The 26878-nt window shown below is 35.5% G+C and overlaps 1 protein-coding gene across 3 annotated transcripts in view; it reads right to left on the bottom strand.

Moving 5' to 3' along the window:
• CYSLTR1 (cysteinyl leukotriene receptor 1) overlaps nucleotides 1–26878 on the bottom strand; it is a 56140-nt gene that overhangs the window by 14190 nt on the left and 15072 nt on the right. The window contains exons 2-4 of one of the 3 annotated variants that reach the window (XM_004777095.3): nucleotides 11562–11767; nucleotides 9344–9424; nucleotides 4768–6050 (exon numbers count right to left, since the gene is read on the bottom strand). In XM_004777095.3, coding sequence (XP_004777152.1) covers nucleotides 5001–6023 — 1023 coding nt within the window. In that variant the 5' untranslated portion in view covers nucleotides 6024–6050; nucleotides 9344–9424; nucleotides 11562–11767 and the 3' untranslated portion in view covers nucleotides 4768–5000. Of the gene's footprint in view, nucleotides 1–4767; nucleotides 6051–9343; nucleotides 9425–11561; nucleotides 11768–26878 lie in introns of those variants that run through there. The other 2 variants (XM_004777096.3, XR_001177034.2) reach the window with 2 other exon arrangements.

Here is a 26878-nt window from a genome sequence, read left to right as displayed (position 1 = left end):
TTTCTCAAGTCCAGTTAGTATCTTTATGACCGTTATTTTGAATTCTCTATCAGGTATATTGTTTATCTCTTTTTCATTTAGCTTTTTGGTTGTTTTTTTTTCCTTTTCTCTCATTTGGGACATTTTCTTCTATCTCTTCATTTTATCTACTTTCTCTTTGTTTCTATGGTTGGAAAATCAGCTACATCTTCAGATCTTGAAACTATTGGCCTTGGGAAGAAGAGGTCCTGTAGTGCTCTGTAGTTTCATGTTCCCTGTTCACCAGAACCAGGTGCTTCAGTGTTGTCTTCTATGTGTGCTGCATGTGCACTACTCTGTTTAAGTTGTGTTTGCCTTCAGTCCACTCAGCTGCAATGGCTCTTTGTGCTGTTGCAAGCATGGTTTGTCCCCTGTGCTTTTAAGGGGCCAGTCTGAGGCACTTTGGTCTTATATTTGCATCAGACCAGAAGTCTTCCCTCAGCCATTTGCTGAGGCTTAGGTTGCATTGAACTGAAGGGTGTTGCTGTGTTGTCTCCTGAGAGGATTTTCTTGGTGGGCAGGTCCTGCTGTCAGACCACATGTTTGTCTCAGTAGATCTGCTGAGTTTTCAGTGACTTTGAACTACAGTGTTCTCTCCTTATGCTTCCTTCTGTGAGGTGTTTTTTTTTTTTTTTTTTTTTTTTTTTTTTTTTTTTTTTTTTTTTTTTTTGTGGCAGGGCCAACAGTCAGTTCAGGTGTCTGCTCAGACCACTACTGGGGGTGTAGTTGAACTGGTGTGGGATGTTATCTTCCTCTTTTTCCAGGACAGGCAAGTATCACTTTGGAGTGGTACTAGTTACCTCTGGGGCTTATTGGATGAGAACTGGCCACAGATACTTTGGAGGAACTCCTGCCAAGTGGGTTGGGTTGGATGGGGCAAGTCTGTAGGAGACCATAGGTGGGATGATCTTGGTGTTAGTAAGCTATGTGGGAACTGTTTATGCTGGTTCCTGAAGGTATCTGGGTATCATGGTTGGAGGTGGGTTACAGAAATGGTGTCTGCCAGCTTTTTTGTTCTTGGATAAATCTCTTTAAGATCCTTGCCCCCACCCCAGTGAATGTTCTCAGTTTAGTAAATAAATCACTTTTTCATATATCCAGCTGTTTTCAACCACCAACCAGCTGCTTCTATGTTCTATCTTGCCAGAATTGTTTATTATGTTGTTTCTTTAAGGGCAGGGATTCATTTTCTTCCTTCCAGCTTTCCCAGAGCTGAGCCTGGTGATTTTTAAAGTACCTGAAGTCAAGCCCCACTGAGTGTAACAACTCATGAAGTTAAGTCCCACTTGTTTACAAAGCCAAATGTTAAGTGGACTTGTCTTCCCATTACAGGTTCCTCATGTCTGGGGTCCCTGGCTTGGGGGATGTTCCTCTCCCTTCTTTGAAATTATGGTACACCTCCCATTTGTAGTTAGTCTCACCAGAAGTTTTGTTACCAAAGGGGTCTTTGCCTCTGTCACCATTTTTGATGTGACCTTCTTTCTACAGTTAGGTGTGGAGAATCTGTTCTGCCAGTTTGCTTTCTGGGTTAATTGCAATGATATGGCTGTTATTTACTTGTATTCATGGGAGCATGTGAACTTAGGATCCTCTTACTCTGCTATCTTCCCAAGCTCTCCCCAATTTTGCTCCTTTAGTATCAGACAAAGGCATTCTAACCCAGGTTGTGCACATGAAGAATAAAATAAGTGTGCTTCTTTTCCTACCTCTGGTGCAGTGGTGCTTACTGAAAAAGGCCCACAAATTTACATTGCTCTGAAGTCCAATATCACCTTCAAAGCTTCTAAATTTTTTGCTGTTGTAGTTACTAAAGGGATAGTAAAGTTAGATATTGAAGTATATATTTATCTCAAAAGACCATTTACAAGTCAATTAAAAATGAAAAATCATATTATTAAAGTGAAAGCCAGGATATTTTGACAACAAAGAGAACCAAGTTTATGGTCTGATATGAGTATACAAAACCATTTATGTTTATTCTGGAGAATAAAATACAAAGCATTGCCTTAATATTTGACATTATTTTTTGAATGCTGAAACTCTTGGCTGAACAAAATAAAAACACCAAATGTATAATGAAAATGAGCTGGAATAGCTGATGTATTTTCAAAGGACTATTAGAAACCAAAGGAATGTATGTAAAGACTGTGGCATGGTAATGCCATAGAGTATTATATAGACATTAGAAATTATAAACACTAAAGTCCTTCAAATTCAATATTCTAGGATAGTATATAATATTCTTAAGATGTTTTTCCAAATAAAATCATAGGCTTTAGTTCAGGGTACTTGTGTTCATGTATCTAAAAAATTAAGCATATAGTTATTTAAACCTGTTTTGTAAAATAAACAAATAAATCATTTAAAAAAACCTTCACTTTTACTCCTTATTTTGAAGGTAGAAAATGGTTCAGCAGGAAAGCATAGCAAATTAAGAAACTGAGTTCTGGAGTCAGACTGCCTAGATTTGAATCCTAGTTCTGATCCTTACTAGCTGTCTGACAAAGGGCAAGTTACTTAATTTCTTTGTGTCTCAGTTTTTAAATCAGAAAAATAGGAGTAAGAATAGTATATATATCACAGGGCAATTATAAACATTAAATGAGATGATATAAATAAAATACTTAAAACAGAATAAAAGGTCATTAATTAAGTACCCTGATTTAAAGGCATAGTTTTCAACCTCAAGGAATTGACAATTCCATAAAGTGTTAAGTCCACTTTGGGAGAAAATACTTACACATAAGAAAAAACTAGAAAATAATTATTAAACAGTTTCATACAAGATATAAACATAAATGATCTAAAGAATAAAAACAAATTTGTGGTTAGATTGTTGGTTTGCTTCTCTGTGGGAGAAAGTGGGACTGCTAGCAAAAGTGAGAACATAAGAAAACACAGAAGTGGGAATAAGTAAGACAAAAGGTTTCTAAATTTGCATTAGAATTTAATTATGCCCATATTTTGTTCTAAATCTTTCAAACTTTAGAATCGATGTTGTAAATATGAATCGGTATATTTAAGTAACAAAACCATTTATAAGTACTGTAGAATTAAAGGTAAAACTTTAACATATGAATGTTAATATACATATGTATGTTATGATCACATTTGAGTTTCAAAAATGCCCTGTAAAAAAAGGCAAGACAAGTGTTTTTATTACCATTTTACAAATGAAGAAGTTGAAAATCAGAATTCATGTCACTTGCTTAAAGTTACACCACTAGTAAGTACTAGAGACCAGATTAGCAACCAGGTCTTCGGCTTCCAATGTAGTGCTCTTCCATTACACTATACTTATGGAATAGCAGAAAGCTAAGAACACGAGAAATGAGGACTTAATGTTTTGATAGGTATTATGTTTGATCTTCACCTCAAACAGGGAAAAAAATGGTATAGGATAAAATGTAGATACTGCCAAATCTCAGGTATGTTAAAAATAAATGGATACCAATTAGATATACTATGCCTTAGAGGTCCTCTTTCTTTTTGTTTTGAGTGTTTTCCTAAAGGGTTGCGACATTAGAAGTGAAATAGAAATAACGTACACATGGAAGATTCAGATAGAATCCTTTCATAGATTTTTTCTTCACCATTATCATTTTCTCTGAGGTAATATGCTTTTTGAAACACAGAGTGAAGGAACAGACCACACTTCAGCAGAAGCTTGCCCATGAATATTATATTTCAGCCTCAACCAAGTTGGTGTGTTTAAAGAACAAAGCTTCCACTGTAATATAAAACCCGACATAAACATCTTGATATTTCTATCTACTTGCCAATAGAGAAGAAAAAGTATAAAATAATAATAAAACTTATAATTAACTTCCATGCATAAGTGCATGTCATAGAGCAAAATCTCTGATATAGTTACATAAATATAAGTTCTTCCAAAACAACTTATAGTATCAACGTTCAGATTTTATTCAAAAACCCACTGTAGGTAGTTTTGATCCCAATAAGTCTGTAGAAAAGTAAAATCCTTTCCCTCTTCTTTAGATAAATTTTAAATTATTTCTGTTCATATATGGGACTGTCAGTTGTTTGGTTCTTAAGGAAGAACTGTAGGGAGAGAATTCCCTGTAAGAACTTCAATAAGCAACAAAAACTCCATCATTCTCTTTTGAGGGCCTGGGTCAGGAGCAGAAGGAAATTGGACACAAACTAGCTTTTGACCAAGTTCATACTACTCAGGTTGCAATATGCAACCTGGAAACTTTAGGGCCATTTGGCTGCATACTAGGGTGTTCTAGCACTTGCATATTCTGTTTTGGAAGAAATGGCCCTACTTCGCCTAGTCATTCAATACTACAAAGGAAGAGGGTGACAGGACATTTTATGTAACTCCTGGATCATTCCAGTTCTCATCTAACGGCACGCATGCAAAAGAATATGTTAGAGTGATTGGGGACTAATTGCTAATTTTGTATCTTAAAGGACTAGTTCTTATCCTTTGTGAAGCTTTTATTTGAGGGAAAAAACTTTGGTCTCAGATCCATTTTTTACAATGCCAAGACAAAAATGTTCTTCACCTTTCAGTGAATGATCAAAAAACGACTTATAATTTAGTTAATAGTTGTGGACTGAGGGGTGTCTGGGTGGCTCAGTGGGTTAAAGCCTCTGCCTTCAGTACAGGTCATGATCCCAGGGTCCTGGGATCAAGCCCTGTATCAGGCTCTCTGCTCAGCAGGGAGCTTGCTTCCCTTCCTCTCTCTCTGCCTGCCTTTCTGCCTACTTGTGATCTCTGTCTGTCAAATAAATAAATAAAAAAATCTTAAAAAAATAGTTGTGGGCTGAATTTTTAAAACTTAAAATATCCTTAGGACCTTTAACAGTGTGGATTCATAAATGAGATATATTTATAGGAATACATGCAGTTAGGTACTTATAAATTATTAATGGAAATACTCATTTTTTGTAGATAATTTGAGGTAATATTTGGGAAACTTTTTTCAATGATTTTCATTGGAAATGGATTTAAATTATTCTCTACATGTTTCTTCTCCTTTTTCTGGCAAAGAGCCCTTTTTCTTGGTTACATAAGTCACACTGGAAAAGGAATGCTTTCTAAATGTAGACAGTCTTCTCCTAAAGCTCCCCCCTGAAAAGAAATATAAGAGAGGGTCAAAGCAACAATTTGATGCAGCCAGAGACAAGGTTATGACCACTGACTTTTGCATTCTAAGAACAGAATCACAAGGTTTAGTTTCATTGTGTAAAAAATGAAGGTGGATGGTGCGTTGAATATGATATGGCATGAAGCTAATCAAAAAGGCAGCTGTCACAACTATGATCATTCCTACAGCTTTTTTGCGGCTTGATAGATTTTTCTTCAGTGAATTTTTAAGTAAGGTTAAAATGATCATTGTGTAACATACAATTATAATAACAAAAGGAATGATAAATCCAATAAACAATGACACATAATGCAAGACCAAAACATAATTTTTAGCTTGATTGTCCTGTGGAGGCTCAAAGCACTTGGTATTGTTTTTCTCATCTTTGTAAGTTTTGGACATAAGAAATGGAGAACTGGTCAAAATCACAAAAATCCAAATGCTAACACATACAAACCTGGCTTTCTTCTGTGTAATCAAATTAATGTTCTGTACTGGAAAAACAATTGCAATACACCGGAAAAAGCTCATGGCTGTCATAAAGAAGATACTACAATAGAGGTTGACATACAAGGCATAGGTGCTGAGACGGCACAAAAAGTCACCAAAAAGCCAAATGCCTTTGTGAACATAATAGACTACACGGAGAGGCAGTGTACACACACACAGTAGATCTGCTACTGCTAAATTAATCATGTATACTTGGAAAGCTGACTTCTTGTGATATGTTTTTATGAGGACGTAGAGCACAAAGCTATTTCCAAAGAAACCCACAACAGAGATCATAGAGTACAAGGTGGAATACACTTGATTGCGGAAGTCATCAATAGTGTCATTGCACGTGTTGTTATTGGCAGCAGATAATGTCAGATTCCCGACTCCATCCATGTTTCTCTAGGACTGTCTCCTTGGTACCTAAAATATATATATATATATATATATACATACATATATATATATATATACATACATATATATGTATATATCCTTGTCAATTTTTATTAGACAATAAATTACAGGGCTTATTAAGATTTCATTTTATATTGTCATATATATACTTTTTGACCCTGGCAGGAATCAGAGATGGTGGGGCAATAAAGAGGGATTCAGCAGCACCTTGCTTCCAGGAGAAGGGTTTGGGTCCTATAGGCATCAAGAAAACTCTTTTTCCCTCCTTTCCCACCCAAGTTTGTTTAATGGACTAGCCAGGATAGCTCTGCTTTTCCTTTAAGTCATATTACTCTAGGCTATTCTGTAAATCTTCCTTTTTAACTGAGTTTTTCTATTAGATAAAATCTTTAATGATAGTCATTTTTCATAAATATAAATATCCATATATCCATCTATCTATCTACAGCTATCTATCTATCATCATCTATGTATTGGAAGAGCATTGAATTTTCTTGGAGAATAAAATCTAGGTGAAAATACTCAGTTCCCAGAGGAGCCTGAGTGGCTCAGTGGGTTAAAGCCTCTGCCTTCGGCTCCGGTCATGATCCCAGGGTCCTGGGATTGAGACCCGAATTGTACCCCTCTGCTCAGCAGGGAGCCTACTTCCTCCCTTCTCTCTGCCTGCCTGTCTGCCTACTTGTGATTTCTGTCTGTCAAATAATTAAATAAAATCTTAAAGGAAAAAAAAAAAAGAAAATACTTGGTTTCTTCAAGAAAAGGGCTTCCTAGGTAACATCTGCTGGTTGATGCTCATTTAATTGTTTTAATGAGGGAAATAAGTTCCAAAGTGGTAAAAAAAAAAATTAAAAAAATCTGCACCATAAGTTAAGGCCCTGAGGAAAGATGTAACATAACTATTTAAAATATACTTTCTGGGTAAGGATATTGTTACAGCTGTTTATTCTTGCTTTCTTCCTAGACTCACTCTCAAAGCCATACTATTCAATAATGCATGGTCATTTCTTTCATACCAAGAGGTTGTTACTTGGTCTAGGTTAGTTAAACTATATCAAGATAGTCAATTAAGGCATTAAACAAGCTCTGATCAGATAGCTCTAGGCCTAGGGATGAGACAATGTGAAAATAATTTCTAGTGTTCCTCCAGATTCTTTAATTCTTTAAGAAAGTGGGAGCAACTCATCAATATAGAATATGGTGGATAACCTTTTTTTTGTGTGGATAATCTTTGATTAAAGTCTGATTTCTTGGTTTTACACAGTTCTTTCTCCCGAGTAAAAGAAAGTTGGGGTTTGTAAGGTGGCAAGACTGCTTGAACATGCAAGAACTCCCAACAATGGAGGGGATTGATCTTGTCCCTGAATTAGAAATAATGAAACGAACAGCTATGGGAGTGGTTGTAGGTGGGATATAACTTCCAGGTTTACTACTGCTAACTACTTAGCTAGTTGTTTCATTTTTTCCTTTAATTGAAAAATGTCATAATTTTTCACCAAGGACTGTTGGTATATGACAAAAAATTGAGGATGAATCATTCTGAGGGTGGATACCTAAGGTCAAAGAGATAAATGAGTTGACTATTCCCAACTTCTGCATTATTTTTCAGTTTGCTTTCCAGTTACCTGCCTCTGTCACCATTGGTTCCCTGAACTCAAGTGCAATTGTGGAAAAGAGGGAAACTGCCTAAACTTAAGTCTTTCTCTGTTAGCCCTGTTGCTAGGTTTTCCACAAATTGTGCAGTTATGATGAGGCACTAGATGGCGCTGTTGAGGTTTTTTTTTTTTTTTTTGCTATACCCTTTGAGAACTACACTTGAAAGGTGTTAGATTAATTACCATCTGTCTTTCCTATCACTATCAATCCCCACAACATCTTTCTAAAAGCTCTAGGTAAATTGTCCATATACTGGGGCTTCTTCCAGCTCTATCATATTCTGTTCTAAAAACTTCAGTGGTCCCTGAGGGCTTTCAGAATAAAATCCAAACTTCTTGGCATGGTATTTAAGGCTCTCTATAGCCTAGTTTCAACTAAATTTTCCTAGCTTCTCTCTCACTTTTCTTCTTTGCACACCCTATAATTCAATGAAACAACTATTATACTATGCTAGGGACATGTGCTACATGTTTTCTCACCTGACTTTTTTCCATGCCATTTCTCTTGCCTAAAATACTCTTTCCACCATCTAGGTATATGCACAAACTCGAATTACACCCTTTTTGGGTGTGAAGACTTTAAGACTTTCCTCATTCTCCTTCCACAGTAATTTCTATCATTTTCCCTTCTAGAGAACTCTAAATTTCTCTTTCAGATCAATGATTTGTATGTATATGTTATCTTCCCTTATAGACTATCTGGTTGATATATAAGAAGGCATGTCACACAAGGCTAAGACATACGTACTTTGATCATAAGTGTTCAACAAATGCTAACTGAGTGAATGAATACATGAATGATGAACAAGTTTGTCATTTAAAATTATTATTTATCATTCAAAACCACTTAGAGTTATCTTTGCATTCCAGTATCATTTAAAATCTTTCCAGCCTCAGCGCCTAAAGTTGCTTCTTAAGGTATTAAGGAAGGAACTAAATCGTAATGCTAACTGTAAGATTGAAAAATATTATATCTTGACATGGAATAATCATTTATTTGTTTTTGTGTTAAATATTATAAATTTGACATTCCAGATCTTTGAATAAAAGGTGCCAAATAAAATTGATAAATTAATGGACAGCAGATGGTCATTAGTCCCATTAATAAATTTTCCAGTCCTTACAAACCAAAATAAACTTTCCTAGTAATGTTGGTATCTTAAGTTCAACTGTTTATTTATAACTAAGTCAAATCAATGACTTGTATTAGGTCATAAAAAGAAAATTCTAAAACGTTCAAACAAGTAATGACTCATAGAAGGATAGAGGTCATGTAGTCTAAGCCACTCATTTCACAAATTATGGCTTTGCTTATCTTAGACAGCATTTAATTTATTTTTATAGAATTTACTGTGATCCCCAAATAATGAGACCCACACTATATGAATTCAGAGATACCTAATTCCTATCCCTGCCTTCAAGCAGCTCAAAGTCTGGGTGGGGGGTGATAACTCAGAAGTATGGAAAACTTATAATATAGTATGGTAAGAACTATCTTAGAACAAAGAAAATGGGCTATTAATTGATCAATATAAACAAACAATAAACAGAAAATTAATTTTTTTGTGCAGATGACAAAGGAAGTTACTTTGTTAAGATAATTTGCAAGTTGAAGAAACAAGATTGATTTGGAAAGTGGAACCATACCTCTTTCTGACACTGCAGTGCCTTTCACGAATGTTCCTAGTTAGTGGTCAGTGCTTTTTATGATGTAATTTCAGATGAAGCCTAAAATGAAATCACAAGATTGAAAAGAAAGTCAGTGACCTTAGAAGGAGTCCAGAAGGGTCATGGGAACTTAGTGGCCTTAAGTACAGATCCAGGGTGTGTCATGGGACATCACAGCTTTACTGACAGATTTAGGTCTAGTTATTTGATTCCTTCCATGCCTCCTTCTTTCTTCTACTATCATTTTTACATCCCCAGGGGATGGGGGTGGAACTTTGAGTATGGACCAGGGCTGATCACAAATTTTTGTTGCTGTGTGCAAGTAGCTTCTGTGTCTAAAGATGAACCCAGGATTATAAAAATACTCTCCTCTCTATGAAACCATGATATTTCTCCTATTTTCTCTTCTAAAATGTTTGTTAATAAGTTCAAAGGAAAAATAATTTGGAAGTTCATATATAAGGGTCTGTTTTTTTAGGAAAAAGCATTAGAACATTAAAAATATCAAATATATATATCTGGAATGGCTTATGGACAGTTTTTCTTGAAGGAATTATAGATTAGAATATCTTGGGCCCTTTTCCCTAAAATCTCACAGTATCAGTTATTGTTTATATCATTAATTTGGCATATTTATATGCCTTCAGAAATCAACTGTTTTATAGTTTGTATTGTTAAATTTTCATGAGTATATGCTTCTTCTCTTCAATTAAACTATATCAGAAAATCTAATGAAGTGTAACAAATCTCCAAGAAATAAACAAATAAGGGCTTTTGTGAAATGGTAGCAACCTGAACACCCCCCCCTTCCCCAATTTTTATTTCCCTATGGCAATTTTCATCCCTGAATGTGGGCACCACATAGGCTGGCCACTTTTCATTTATCTGTGGCCTAAGTACCAAAAAATAAATATCTTTCAGTTTATCCTGAGCAAGTATCAACACACCAGACTTTTCTAAAGGAATTCTGCAGAAAAAAAATCAAATGGAAAATAAAGGAAATTAAAAATATAAAATGGAGACAAGTTTTAAAAGTAGGAATACGAACCTACAGCTCTAATATTGCTGTTTGAATCCACTCTGATAATAATAAAATAAAAAAATAATAATGAATCCACTCTGTATTCAAATAACCATTTTTTAGATCCTCTCCAATTTATTTTCCCTTTCTGAATTTCCCTTCTTTTCCCAATAAGGAATTGTTATAGGTAACTTACTACTAGCAGTCTGGGTGAAGTATGGGCTGCAGGTGAGGAACTAGTCAAACTGAGTTGGCTTTTTATTTTTTTACTTAGTCAATAAATTTTCTTTTTTGTTTAGCTTGCCCTAGATATCTGTAATCAATAAAGGTATACTGACTGAATATTGAATGAAAAAAATCTGAGCCTAAAATTGTATGATTTCACTCATCTATGGAGAAAATTAACTTTACTCTGTCACAATTTTGTGTTTAGTCAAAGCTTATATTTTTTCCTAGTGTGGAAAGAGAAAGAAAGTTTTTGAGCTTCTAAGACCCATCTATGAGAAGTGTAGTTTTACCAGGCTAATGTACTAGTTATCCATATCCATGGTAGTTGTACAGTTATAGTTTAGTTCACGGTACATGCACAAGAGATTACATGTCACATTGTTTGGGCAACAGTGTTTCCTCAAATTTGGGATTCTGACATATCTTCTATTATTATTATTATTATTATTTTTAGAAATTCTGAGCTTTGCATATAGCAGGCACTCAATACTTTCACTCTTTGCCTTTTTTTTTTTTCTAGTTTCCTCGAGGACTCTTGTCTCTGGCACTAGCTTCTGCTAAAATTGGATTCTACCATTCTTATCTGGGTGATTGGGTGGGTAGACATCAGGCCAATAAGTGAAAGTGTAGATATACAATTTTTTATTTTAATTATTTAGTTTAGGTTTTATTTAGATATTTTGTTTGGGTCACCTTAAATCCGTGTGTGTGTGTGTGTGTGTGTTTGTGTATTCTTTCTTCAGCTTTAGCCTCCAATGAACCTATAACCTGGTCAAGCAAGCTCCAGTGAATGAGGGAAGTAAGAGATTCAGAAATAATCTGACAATACAAGGTCCCAATTCACATATGATACTCTTTATTGTTGCTGCACTGGAACTACCTATAAACAAGAATGACTTACACATTTTGTACTAAGTGTGGTCTGGGTAGAGCTGGGGATCTACCTACCTTGGCTGGTGTCTTCTATTAAGTGAAGGTAGTAATAGTACTTCTTCTTTTATTTCCGGTCAAACAAAAAACCATTCTTCTTCCTTTCAATCCAATTTAGTACATTTCTCCATTGATGTCCTGCAGTGTTTTGTTTTTACTTTCTTGATAATTTTCATTTATTGTTTTGTGTCATAGTCATAATTCCCATCCCAATTCCACTAGACCTAAAGAGCAATAACCAAGTCTTATTCTTTCTGTATTTCATGCTGTGAACAGTTCAGTGTGTTTTTAATATCAGTTGGTTTGAATTAATCAATTTTCTATAAGCTTTTAGTGATGTTTTACCAAAATCAGAGGGAATCCTTGCATGGAGAAAGACAATGAACATGGTGGAAAGTTTGTAGGACTGATAGGCCCAAGACCTGGATCATACCCTGGGCTATCGTGGATGATTAATTGTGCAAACTTGAGTAAATTACTTCCTCCCTACGATCTCTTCACTTATCTTCATTTCAATAGGTTTATATTATATGTCTCCGAATTTCCTTTCAGTTTGCCATTCTAGAAATCTATGAAGGGTAGGGTATCATTTTCCTTGGTTTAAAGGAATTTTTTTCCCTTGTTTAATCTTAGGAACAAAAGAGCAAGTAAGATGAGAGATCTATGGCTTTAGTGAAGAGGAACATGGACAAAAGCCTGGTTTTTAAATAATATTTTCAATAATGCAACTAATGTTTGCAAGCTTGATTTAAAACTAGTAGTTGTTCCCTGAGTTTTCAGTGAACATCTGAGAGAAATACCCCATTCCTCTTTGATTATATTAGCTGTTCTCAGGATACAAATTTGGCCAGGGCCTCTAAAGGCAACACAAAAGTTCTAGCTTTGACAGTGGTTTCTAAACTAACTGCTAATCTTATGATGTAAAGTCGTCCCACTTTCTAGGACATTTTCTCAGTGGCCTTACCCCTTTTGGTATATAATAACAAGTTATAACATCTCTTGCTATGGCCATTCTTTAGATCTTCTAACAGAGAAACTTCTAAAGTCATATTTGTTGTTTCCTTTTTGTCATCTTTCCTATGAGATGCCCCTCATGCTTGATCATATGGTGTTAGGGTTGCAGGGCCAACAATACATCCATCCATATCTCGGCTAATACATGACATCTATCCTGCAAAGTATCTAACAAGCCTTAATTTCTTTTAAATGACTATCTGATACTACATTTTACTCTTTGTTTTCTTCATTCTCTTTCATTACTGGTACTATTTCTTCGCTTCTGGCTCTCCTTACCTCATACATAGATGACATAATTACCTATTTTCTACATGCACCTTGTATTTTAGCCATGCTGAACTGTTTGTAATTCCTGGAGAGGTTTTTCATACCCTATTAATTTCAGGCCTTTTTGCCTCAAAATCATCTTACACATTACTGCCACACCGGTTATTCTTTTTTAAAAGAAATTAAAATTATTCTTCACACCAGTCATTCTTTAACCCTTGGTTGCACTTGTCTTTTGGCTGCTCAAGAGCCTACAATGACTATAATAAAATCCCAGCCTTATATTTCAGGCAACCTCTTCCACAATCTAACCTTAGTCTCCTATCCAACCTTCTGTCTTACAGAGAAAGATAATAATGACAGAAGCCAAAGAAGTATTAGTAGTTGGTAAAAGAAAAAAAATCCACTAGTAAGTACTAAGGAGAGCCTAGGGCTGTCAGAAGGAGAGCCCTGAAATAAACTGTGGGGTCTTTTTGGATGTATAGTTTTTTCAAACTAAGATGTGATGCAGAATGAAAGTGACAGCCTAATTATTGAAATAGTGACTCCTGGCCAAGCTTGGGTCAGGAACAAGGTTATCCTGACATGCAAATTTAAAATTCTGATTGTTTTGACAGGCATGTTCCTTGAGTGTAGTATAGGGAGCCACCAAATTAAGCCAATATCCCTGCTCTTCAGATCAGTGATTTTTTTCTCCCTGAGATTATGCCTTATAGTACCAAGGTTTAAGTTGTTTTTAATGTTATCCTGTCATCATTTCCACGTATCCATGGTTTTTACCCAACTCCTTCCCCCCAGGCCTACCTCCAGCCCTGCACAACTTGAACCATATTTTGAGCAATGAAACATCTATTTTGACCTTGTTATTGATCCAGTCTAAACAAATCATAAACATTTTTTTGCTTTTAAGTAATATCTTTGGAGATAATCAAGTATACTTGATATCTCTAATAATCCTAATCAGGGGAGATGCCAGGGCCAACTTTGGTCAACAGAATGACAGGTAGGAGTTTGTTTGTGTTCTGGCCTTTGGACTCTAAAATGGTCTTATGAGATGATCTGACTTCTGAAATTTGGCTCCCAAAAGACTGTGAGAAAATTTTTAATAGTTATATTAATCTAAATTTGGGGACTTTACACTATGATTGTATTTTGTTGGACTAAAGCAAATTATAAATCTTCTTACTTGGGAAAAGGACTCACTTATTTGGGTTATTAAGTGCCCAAAAAACAAAGTAATCTGCATAAGGAAAGAGATATACATTCTATAAGGAACAGGAATATAATGTGGAAAATTACAGAGTCTACTACGTTTTTCCAAAATATAGGAAGACAGTGAAATAATTCAAAATTAGAGGAAAAGGAGCATGGTTGATTTTAAGATAAGTTGGTTTTAAAAAATGTGTGTTTTTGAGAAAGGTAGATGTAGGTTATGGTGTTGAGGGGTAGCAGAAAATTTCTTCAGTTTATATCATGGATAAGCAAGAGGACTACAATTGTTTAAAATATCCCAAATTCCACAAGGAGGTTATAAACTCACTTTATTTTAAATTTTAGAATTTGAGGGGTGTCTGGGTGGCTTAGTTGGTTAAACATCTAGCTTCAGCTCAAGTCATGGTCCCAGGGTCCTGGAATTGAGCCCCACATTGGGCTCCTTGCTCAGTGGGGAGCCTGCTTTTCTATCCCCCTGCCTGCCGCTCCCCTGCTTGTGCCCTTCTGTCTCTGTCAAATAAATAAATAAAATCTAAAAAACAAAATAAAGTTTAGAATTTGAAGAAATGTCCAAATAGAAAATATTTAGGTTTAAAAACAATCTTAGGAAGAATGTGGGCATTGATTTTAAATGTTTCCAAAAGATGAAAGAGAATGAAATTCATAAAATAGTGATTGGATTTGGTAATTAGGAGGCCAGTGGTGACCTTAGAGAATACATTTACAATAGAATATTGAGTTTAGAAAAAATATATGAGGCTTAAAACTTTTAATCAGACTTTTTGGTCTCCATTTAGATAACCATTATCAATAAAAAGAAAAAAAGGATGAATGAAGATATATTAGTTTTCTATTGTTGTATAACAAATTATCATAAACTTAAAACAACACCAACTTATTTTCTCTTAGTTACCATGGTTTAGGAGTTCAGGTATGAGTTATCTGGGTCTTCTGCTTAGGGTCTTATACAGCAGCAATCAAGTTGTCAGCCAGAACTCTGACCTCACTGGAGGCTAAGGATCCTTTTCCAAGATCACTGGTTGTTGGCAGAATTTATTTCTTGTTTTTGTATGATTAAGCCCTGTTTTCTTGCTGACTATTGACCAGGAACCACTCTCAGCTCCTAGAGGTCACCCTCAGGCCCATGACACATAACCCTCTTCTCTCACAACATGGTTATTTGATTTTCTTTCTTCCAGGATATCAGGAGAGTGATCTCTCTGTTCAATTATTTCTGAATTCTTTCTATTAACTTAAGGTCTTTTGTGGGAGCTGGGGGCTGGTCTTCTTTTGAAGGCCTCACCTGATTAAATAGTGCCACCCAGGATAACTTCTTGTTTGGTTAACTGAAAGCCAACTGATTGGTACTCTAACACATGAATGAAATTCCCTCATATTTGTAGTCCCATCCACACTCAAGGGGAGTTGATTTTATAGAGTTGTTCACGAGGGAGAAAGAATCCTGGAGCCATCTTTAAATTCCACCTTCCAAAGAAGAAATGTCTAGGAGGGATTTTCTAGGGAGGAAAGTGTTGTCCAAAGGCAAGCTAGAAAAATCTACAAAGAGTAGCAGCAATAGAAGTGTGGGTTTATACATAGAAATCTAAGGATAATTGGTTAAAGTTCTTCAAGTGGGTGTTCATTTCTTCTCAGACACTTTTTTTCCTGGTAAGGTGTGAGTGAAACAGTTGTAGTCGGCATATAAATGCTCCAACATAAAAAGATGATCAGAAATCTTTGCCTAGAGTCCAGGCGAAGTCTCCTGGTTATCCTAGAGGAAAAGCTAGAAATGAAACTGAAAGCTTCCAGATAAAGGCAAGATTTTCCAGTATGGAAAGAAGCTCTTTTAAAAAGGCACAAAATGCCATTAAAGAATCAGTGGGGAATTAGATCATCCAGTTGTTCAATATTGGGTAGCCTTTAGTGTGGAGGAACAGACTATGCCTTACTTCTATAAATGTCACAGAACAGTAATGCAGTTACATTTTTTCTCAGGAATGTATACATTTTTGAGACTTTGGCTAGTACATCCCTAGTTATCTATTCTTAGTGAATACAGTGAAATGGAAATGGATTATGACTATGCAATGGCAGATGAAAACTTAACTAAACTTAATTTAATTGAGCAAAACTCTTCTGTTTTAATTATTTGATTAATGGCTTATTGTTTGTCATGAATAGAATAAAATGAAATGTCTATTGAGTCCTGTCTAAATTACGTCAAACTATTAAATATTCAACTAAACTTACTGAGGTTGAACAGAAATTTTAAGGATAAGGTTGGAAACTGAATCTCTAAGTTTAACTTCTGTATTTCTATATCTAAAAGATTGGTAAAAATACAAGATCAATTTGTAGTAAATACTAAATGAGGAGCAGAAAGGTAGCAGCTGAGTAAGAGGGCCCTAGGTTTGCCTTGTCCCACAAACACAACTAGATAGTTCTCAAATTATCCTAAATACTCCAGAAATTGACTTGAAGATAGACAGAAAAAAACCAGAAAGGGGGAGGGGAAACATCATATTGAAGAAGGCAGGAATGCTGAGAGGTGGTTTAAGGAAGAAATAGACTGTGGGTGTTGTGGAGGAGAAGGGGCCATGGTCCTTGGAGAAGGGCAAGAAAGTGATGAACACACAAGGAAATGTACAAGGAAAAATTTCCCCCAAAGCCATTGGTGTGGAAAACAAGAGGGGCTGAATTTCAAGAGTTCTTACAACCAGTAGGGCTTAAAGCCTAGTATTTAAATGGTCAGCATGCTTGGCTGGGATAGAGCCCTGAAAGCAATGCACTGCTCCTTCAGAGAAGACAGGCAAACAACTGGCAGACAGGGTGGAAACAGCAATCTGAAGAGCACAAAGAGCACTTGGGGCACACAGTGAAGAGATTATTATTTCTTCTCAGAGCACTTCATTGAGATGCAGCATTCATGGAGATACCTCTCAGGGAAAAAGTTGCTGGCTGGCAACATTTCCCTCCCCCACCCCTCAGCATAAACACAGAACCACCTAGAGCAAATAGCAGAGCACTGATACTGGCTGCCTAAATTGCTTACACTAAGCCCCACTCCCCTGTGCTCTTGTGGAATTGCCCTTCTTTGTCACCCTTTCCTCAGTCCCAGGGTGGCAGGTACCTCCACCAGAAGACTAGCACAAATCCCTCCTCACACCATTTTACAGACCAGAGAATTTTGCAAGGCTTCAGTTCCAGTAGAGGTGGTGATAAGTCTCATTGCATAAGCAGACAAGAGCACGCTTAGCTAAAATTTTCCACAAAGGCCAGGGACCAAACACTGCCCACAGCAGTCAAGGAAAACCTCTGCAGATGACAGACTTGAAGGTTAGAGAAGCCAGAACAGAACAACAGAGAACACACAACACACACTGGAGTTACTTCCTGAAGCACCAGGCCCTGGGAATTACATGATCTTTTCTTCACAAGGCCATTACTTTCAGGAGCAGGAGATAAAACCATTTTTTCTAACATAAAGAAGAAAGCAGAGACTGAGACAAAATGTGAAGACAGAGGAATTTATCCCAAAAGACAGAACAAGATAAGGCCGCTGCCAGAGACCTAAGTGAAACAAATATAAGTAAAATGTCTGATGGAGAACTTAAACAATGATCATAAGTTTACTCACTGGGCTTGAGAAAAGAAGACATAAGGGAGACCTTTACCATAGGGATAAAAGAGTCCAAAAAGAATCAAAGAGATGAAGAATGTAACAAATGAGATTAAAATCAAGTTTCATGGAATGAACAGCAGGCTAGAATAGGCAGAAAAACAAATTAATGACCCAGACAAAGTAATGGAAAGCAATGGGACTGAACAAAAAGGAGAAAGAAGAATTATACAAAATAAAAATAAGCTTAGGGGACTCAATTACTCCATCAAATGTAATAACATTTGTATTATAGGAGTCCCATAAGAAGAAAGAGAAAATGGGGCAGAATATTTATTTGAAGAAATAACAACTGAAAAACTTTTCTAATCTGGGGAAGGAAAGAGACATCCAGATAAAGAGACACAGAGCACTCCCATCAGAATCAACAAAGGTAACACCAAGACATATTGAAATTAATTTGAAAAGTGATACAGAAAAAAATCTTAAAAGTAGCAAGACAGAAGTATTCCTTAACTTATTAGGAAAGACCCATAAAGCTAGCTGGAGATCTATAAACAGAAACTTGGCAAGCCAGAAGGCAGTGGCATGATATATTCAAAGTGCTGAATGGGAAAAATCTGAAGCCAGCCATCTTCTACCCAGCAAGACTATCATTCAGAATCGAAGGAGAGATAGAGTTTCCCAGACAAATAAAACCTAAAGAAGTTTGTGACCACTAAACCAGCTCAACAAGAAATATAAAAGGGGGATCTTTAGTGGAAAGGAGAGACAAAACGTGACAACATAAATGCAGGAGACACAAGAGCAGTAAAAATAAGTGTTTCTGTAAAAATTAGTCATGGGACTCACACAGAAAAAGGATATAGAATATAATAACATACACCAAAAATGTGACAAGTAAAGGAAAAAAGAATGGGTTCAAATGTGAATGATCATCAACTTAATATGGACTGCTATGTACAGAAGAGGTTATATACATGTATAATGGTAACCATATATTTAAAAAACCCACTAAAAGATATGCAAAGAATAAAGAGAAAGAAATCCAAATATATCACTAAATAAAACCAGGAAATATGAAAGAAAGACAAGAAATGAACAGAGAAAATCTCTAGAAAAAAAACACAAAAAAGTAATAAAATGGCAACAAATACCTATCTATCAACAATTACTTTGATGTAAATGGACACGCCAGTCAAAAGACATAGGGTGTCAGAATGGACAAAAAAACAAGACCTAAGTATATGCTGCCAACAAAAGACTCATTTTAATTAATTAATTAGTTAATTAATTATGTTATGTTAGTCACCGTACAGCACATCATTAGTTTTTGATGTAGTGTTCCATGATTCATTGTTTGCATGAAACACCCAGTGCTCCATGCAATATGTGCCCTCCTTAATACCCATCACCAGGCTCACCCATTCTCCCACCCTCCTCCCCTCTAAAACCCTCAGTTAGTTTCTCAGAGTCCATAGTCTCTCATGGTTTGTCTCCCCCTCCGATTTTCCCCCCTTCATTTCCCCCTTCCTTCTCCTAATGTCCTATGTGCTATTCCTTATGTTCCACAAATAAGTGAAACCATATGATAATTGACTTTCTCAGTTTGACTTATTTCCCTCAGCATAATCTCCTCCAGTCCCGTCCATGTTGCTGGAAAAGTTGGTTATTCATCCTTTCTGATGGCTGAGTAATATTCCATTGTGTATATGGACCACATCTTCTCTATCCATTCATCTGTTGAAGGGCATCTTGACTCTTTCCACAGTTTGGCTATTGTGGACAGTGCTGCTATGAACATTGGGGTGTATATGGCCCTTCTTTCCACTACATCTGTATCTTTGGGGGTAAATATATAGTTGTGCAATTGTTGGGATACAGTATAGCTCTATTTTTAATTTTCTGAGGAAACTCCAGACTATTTTCCAAAGTGGCTGTACCAATTTACATTTCCACCAACAGTGTAAGAGGGTTCCCCTTTCTCCACAATCTCTCCAACAGCTGTTTCTTGCCTTGTCGATCTTTGCCATTCTAACTGGTGTAAGGTTGTAATCTCAATGCAGTTTTGATTTGAATTTCCTTGATGACTAATAATGAACAGTTTTTTCATGTGTCTGTTAGCCATTTGTATGTCTTCTTTGGAGAAGTGTCTATTCATGTCTTCTGCCCATTTTTTGACTTGATTATTTGGTTTTTGGGTGTTGAGTTTGAGAAGTTCTTTGTAGATCTTGGACATCAACCTTTGTCTATAGTGTCATTTGCAAATATCTTATCCCATTCTTTAGGTTGCCTTTTTGTTTTGTTGACTGTTTCCTTTGCTGTGCAGAAGCTTTTTATCTTGATTAAGTCCCAAAAGTTCATTTTTGCTTTTGTTTCCCTTGCCTTTAGAGATGTGTCTTACAAAAGACTCATTTTAGACCTAAAGACACTTTCAGATTAAAAGTGAAAGAATGAGAAATTATAATGCAAATGGATGTGGAAAGAAAGCAGGAATAGCAATACTTATATCAAACAAAATAGACTTCAAAACAAGGACTTTAACAAGACAAAAAAATGATGGGCACTATGTAATAATCAAGGGGGCAATCCAAACAGAAGATAAAACATTTGTAAATAATTATGCACCCAGTATGGGACACTGGAACATAAAAAATAATTAATAACAAACACAGAGGAACTCATTGGTAATAACATAATAATAGTATGGACTCTAACATCTTACTTACATCAATGGGCAGGTCATCTAAGCATAAAATCAACAAGAAAACAATGGTTTTAAATGACACATCTGACCTGATGGACTTAATAACTATATTCAGTACATTCCATCCTAAAAGTGCAGAATACACATTCTTTTCAAGTACACACAAAACATTCCCCATAATACATCATGTATTAGCCCAAAACATATGTCTCAACAAATTCAAAAATATCAAGCATATACCATACATTTCTTCTGACAAGAATGCTATGAAACCAGAAGTCAACCACAAGGAAAAGTTTGGAAAGACCACAAATACATGTAGGTTGAACAACATGCTATAAACAAAGAATGGATCAACCAGGAAATCAAATAAGAAATTAAAAGTACACAGTGCACCCGAATGTTTATAGCAGCAATGTCCACAATAGCCAAACTATGGAAAGAACCTAGATGTCCATCAAAAGATGAATGGATCAAGAAGATGTGGTATATATACACAATGGAATACTATGCAGCCATCAAAAGAAATGAAATCTTGCCATTTGTGACAACATGGATGGAACTAGAGCGTATCCTGCTTAGTGAAATAAGTCAAGCAGAGAAAGACAACTATCATATGATCTCCCTGATATGAGGAAGTGGTGATGCAACATGGGGGCTTAAGTGGGTATGAGAAGAATCAATGAAACAAGATGGGATTGGGAGGGAGACAAACCATAAGTGACTCTTAATCTCACAAAACAAACTGAGGGTTGCTGGGGGGAGGGGGTTTGGGAGAAGGGGGTGGGATTATGGACATTGGGGAGGGTATGTGCTTTGGTGAGTGCTGTGAAGTGTGTAAACCTGGTGATTCACAGACCTGTACCCCTGGGGATAAAAATATATGTTTATAAAAAATAAAAAATTAAAAATTAAAAAAAAATAAAATAGAAAAAAAAGTACACAGAAATAAATGTAAATGAAAGCACAATGATCCAAAACTTTTTGGATGCAGCAAAAGTAGTTCTAAGCAGGAAGTTTGTAACAATATAGACCTACCTAGAAACAAGAAAAATCTCACATAAATAACCTAACCTTACACCTAAAGGAGCTATTAAAAGAAAAACACACAAAGCCTAAAACCAGAAGAAGGAAGAAAATAATAAAGACTAGAGCAGAAATACATGATATGGAAACTAAAGGAACAGTAGAACAGATCAATGAAACTAGGAGCTTGTTCTTTGAAACAATTTATAAAATTGATAAAATTTTACCCAGACTTATCAAGAAAAAAAGAGAAAGGACTCAAATAAAATCAGAATGGGAGGATAAGTAACAACCAACACCAAAGAAATATAATCAGAACATTATGAAAACTATATGCCAACAAATGGCATAACCTGGAAGAAGTGAATAAATTCCTAGAAACATAAAACCACCAAAACTGAAAAAGGAAAAATGGAAAAACTTTGATACAGAAAGTCAGTATAGAAATTGAACTCCCAAGTAACAAAACTCCAGGAGCAGATGGCTTCACAGGTGAATTCTGCCAAATATAAAGAGTGAATATCTATTCTTCTCAAACTATTCTCAAAAAATGAGGAATAAAGGAAAACTTCCAAATTCACTCTATGAGGCCAACATTACCCTGATACCAAAACTAGATAAAGACACCACTAAAAAGAGAACTAAGTGATGAGAACTAAATGAATTAAATGAACTAAATGAAGCAAATGAAAATGAACACAGACACAAAAATCCTCAATAAAATACTAGTAAACTAAATCCAACAATGTATTAAAAAAATTGTTCACCATGATCAAGTGGGATTTACTCCTATGTTGTAAGGATAGTTTAATATTTGTGTATCTATCAACATGATACATCACATTAAGAACATATCTCAGCATAATAAAGGTCATGTATGAAAACTCTTCACCTAATATCATTCTCAATGGAGGAACAACTGAGAGTTTTCTGCTGAGGTCAGGAACAAGAAAGATATGTCCCTTCTTACTATTTTAACTCAACATAGTAATGGAAGTCTTAGCTATAACAATAAGAAAACAAAACGAAATAAAAGATATTGTAATTGGCAAGGAAGAAGTAAAACTTTCACTATTTGCAGAAGACATGATATTCCATGTGGAAAACTTGACTCACCAAATAACTGCTAGATCTCATAAATGAATTCATTAAAGTCACAGGATACAAAATCAACATACAGAAGTCTGTTTCATTTCTATACAGCAATAATGAAGCAGCTAAAAGAGAAATTAAGAAACCAATTTCATTTACAACTACTGCAAAACTATAAGACACCTTAGAATAAGCCTAATTAAAGGAATAAAAAATATGCACTCTGAAAACTGCAAAGCACTGAAGAAAGAAATTGAAGATGACACAAAGAAATGGAAGACATTTTATACTCATGGATTGGAAAAAAAAGTACTGTTAAAATGTCCATATTACTCAAAGCAATCTACACATTTAATGTAATCCCTATCAAAATACCAACAGCATTTCTAGGGTGCTTGGGAGGCTCAGTTGGTTAAGCATATGACTCTTGATTTAGGTTCTGGTCATGATTTCAGGGTTGTGGGATTGAGCCTGGCATTAGGCTCCACACTCAGTGGAGAGTCTTCTTGAGATTCGCTCTCTCTCCTTCTACCTACACCCCACCGCTGCTCATGCTCTCTTTTTCTAAAATAAATAAATAAATTAAAAAAAATACCAGTAGCATTTTTTTTAATATAATTTTTTATTTTTTATAAACATATATTTTTATCCCCAGGGGTACAGGTCTGTGAATCACCAGGTTTACACATTTCACAGCACTCACCAAAACACATACCCTCCCCAATGTCCATAATCCCACCCCCTTCTCCCAAACCCCCTCCCCCCAGCAACCCTCAGTTTGTTTTGTGAGATTAAGAGTCACTTATGGTTTGTCTCCCTCCCAATCCCATCTTGTTTCATTGATTCTTCTCGTACCCACTTAAGCCCCCATGTTGCATCACCACTTCCTCATATCAGGGAGATCATATGATAGTCACAATAGCCAAACTATGGAAAGAACCTAGATGTCCATCAACAGATGAATGGATCAAGAAGATGTGGTATATATACACAATGGAATACTATGCAGCCATCAAAAGAAATGAAATCTTGTCATTTGCGACAACATGGATGGAACTAGAGCGTATCATGCTTAGCGAAATAAGTCAAGCGGAGAAAGACAAAGACCAGTAGCATTTTTTACAAGACTAGAACAAACCCACAATTTGTGTGGAAACCCCAAATAGCTAGAGCAACCTTGAAAAAGAAAAGCAAAGCCAGAGGCACAACAATTCCAGACTTAAAGTTGTATTACAAAGCTATAGTGATCAATATGGTACTGACACAAAATAAATAAATAGGTCAATAGAGTAGAATGGAAAACCCAAAAGTAAACCCACAATTATATGGTCAATTAAAGCAGCAAAGAATTTCCAATGGAGAAAAGACAGTCTCTTCAACAAATGGTATTGAGAAAAATGGACAGGAACATGCAAAAGAATGCAACTGAACCTCTTTATTACACCATATACACAAATAAGTTCAAAATGGGTGAAAGACCTGTGAGATCTCAAACCAGAAAAATCTTAGAAGATAGCAGAGCAGTAACTTCTTTCATATTTGCCATAGTACCTTCTTTATAGATATGTCTTCTCAGACAAGGAAAACAAAGTCACAAATAAATTATTGGGACTACATCAAAATAAAAATCTTCTATATAGCAAAATAAATAATCAGCAAAATTAAAAGGCAGTGTGTGGGAGAAAATATTTGCAAATGACATATCTGATAATAAAACTCAATACCTCCAAAATGAATAATCCAATTAACAAGTGGGCAGAAGATATGAATAGACATTTTTCCAAAGAAGTCATAGACATGGTGAACAGGTACATGAAAAGATGCTCAGCATCACTTATCAACAAAGAAATGCAAATCAAAATTACATTACAATGAGATATCACTTCACACCTATCAGAATGGCTTAAAATTAAGAACTCAAGAAACAACAGATGTTGCTGAAGATGTAGAGAATGGGGAACCCTTTTGCCCTGTCATTGGGAATGCAAACCGTTTCAGGCACTGTGGAAAACAGTGAGGAGGTCCCTCAAAAAGTGAAAAATAGAAATACTCTATGATCCTGTAATCTCACTAAAAGGTATTTGCCCAAAGGATGCAAAAACACTAATTCAAAGGGAAACATGCACCTTGATGCTTATAGCAGCATTATCTACAATAGCCAAATTATGTAAACAAAAAATTTATGGGAACAGCTCCAAAATTCATGATCAATGAATGGATATATAGTCAATGAAATACTATTCAGTCATAAAAAAAATGAAATCTTGCCATTTGCAAGTACATGATGGAGTTAGAGAGTATTATGCTAAGTGAAATAAGCCAGTCAGAGAAAAACAAATACTATATTATTTCACTCATATATGGAATTTAAGAAACAAAACAAATGAACAAAGGGAAAAAAGTGAGAGGCAAACCAAGAAACAGACTATTAATATAGAGAACAAACTAAAGGTTACCAGAGGGGAGTTGGGTGGGGGGAATGGGTTAAATATGTGGGGGAGATTAAAGAATGCACTTGTGATGTCACCAGGAGATGTGTGGAGGTGTTGAATCACTGTATTGTACACTTGAAACTAATGTTACAGTGTATGTTAACTGACTGGAATTTAAATAAAAACTTAAAAAATTAAATAAGAAAAAAATATTAAGTACTAGAAGTATTAAGAGGAAATTAAGCTGATTTTGTAAAGAGAAAGGCTGATTTAAAACTTAAATTCTATCCTTTGTAACACTCAATAATAAAGCAGAAAAATGTGGTATAATTCTACAACTTACTACTTTATGCCTAATATTATATTCAATTTATTAAGAATATATTCTAAACCTCTATTATTTCTGTTTATGTACTTGGCTCAGCTCTTCTCATCCATAGGTTTTAGGGCAGGTACCATGATTTCTCATTTTTGTTTTCTCAACAAGCTTAGTTCAGAGTTTGGACATGATAAGCCCTCAGAGATGTTAATGATTAGTATTGAATTGGCAGGAATATGTTTGAGAATGATAATTGATCTGTGTTGGTCTGAGACTAATAGAAGCCATATTTTACAGGTTTGGCCTTGGCCTACCACTGTTACTGATATCCTCAATAATAGGCAAGGAAACAGAATTATTATTTTATGCAGATGTTACCAATGTACAGGTAGGGGTTAGAATTCTAAATTACTTCGAAAAATGAAATGTGTTAGAAGATGTAACTAAGGTGAATGCCCAATAAGCCTGTGTAGTTCGTTCGTTCGTTCGTTCGTTCCTTCCTTCCTTCCTCTATCTATCTTTCTTTATTTCTTTCTTTCTCTTCCTTCCTTTCAAGTTTTTTTTTAAAGTTCAGGTTAGTTAACATATAGTATAATATTATTTTCAGAAGTGAAGTAGAATTTAGTGATTCATCACTTACATATAACATCTCGTTCTCATCACAAGTATCCTCCTTAATACCCACCACCCATTTAACCCATATCACCGTGCCCACCTCCCCTCCAGCAACCCTCAATTTGTTCTCTATAGTTAAGAGTCTATTTTATGGTTTGTCTCTCTCTTATTTTTTTCTATGTTCATCTGTTTCATTTCTTAAATTCCACATATGAGTGAAATCATATGGCATTTGTCTTATTTTGCTTAGCATATTTCATTTAGCTTATTACATGTTTCACTTAGCATAATACACTCTCTAGCTCCATCCATGATGTTTTAAATAGAAAAATTTTATTCTTTTTTTATGACTGAGTAATATATTCCATATAGATATGCCAAGACTTTTTTTTATCCATTCACCAGTTGTTGGATCCATGGGCTCTTTCCATAATTTGGCTATTGTTGATAATGCTGCTATAAACAGTGGGATCCTTTTGAATCAGTATTTTGTATCCTTTGGGTACATGCCAAGTAGTGCAATTGCTGGATCATAGGGTATTCTTGTTTTAACTTTATGAAGAACCTCCACACAATTCTTCACGCTGGCTGAACCACTTTACATTCCCAAAAAGAGTGTAGGAAGGTTCACCTCGCTCTGCATCCTTGTTAACATCTGTTGTTACTTGTGTTCTTGATTTTAGCCATTCTGACAGGTGTTAGGTGATATCTCATTGTAGTTTTGATTTGTACTTCCCTGATGATGCGTGATGAGCATCTTTTCATGTGTCTGGTGGCCATTAATTATGTCTTCAGAAAAATGTCTATTCATGTCTTCTGCCCATTTCTTAACTGGATTATTTGTTTTTGGGTGTTTTATAAAAACCTTATAGATTTTGGATCCTAACCTTTTATCAGATATGTCATTTGCAAATATCTCCTCCAGTTCCAAAGGTTACCTTTTTTGTTGATGGTTTCCTTCACTGTGCAGAAGCATTTTATCTTGATGAAGTCTGAAGAGTTTATTTTTGCCTTTGTTTCCCTTACTTC

The sequence above is a fragment of the Mustela putorius genome, unplaced genomic scaffold (genome assembly GCF_011764305.1).
Source record: "Mustela putorius furo isolate JIRA1106 unplaced genomic scaffold, ASM1176430v1.1 tig00003862_pilon_pilon_pilon, whole genome shotgun sequence".
Lineage (NCBI taxonomy): Eukaryota > Metazoa > Chordata > Mammalia > Carnivora > Mustelidae > Mustela > Mustela putorius.
This window is presented reverse-complemented; position numbering and strand designations above follow the sequence as displayed.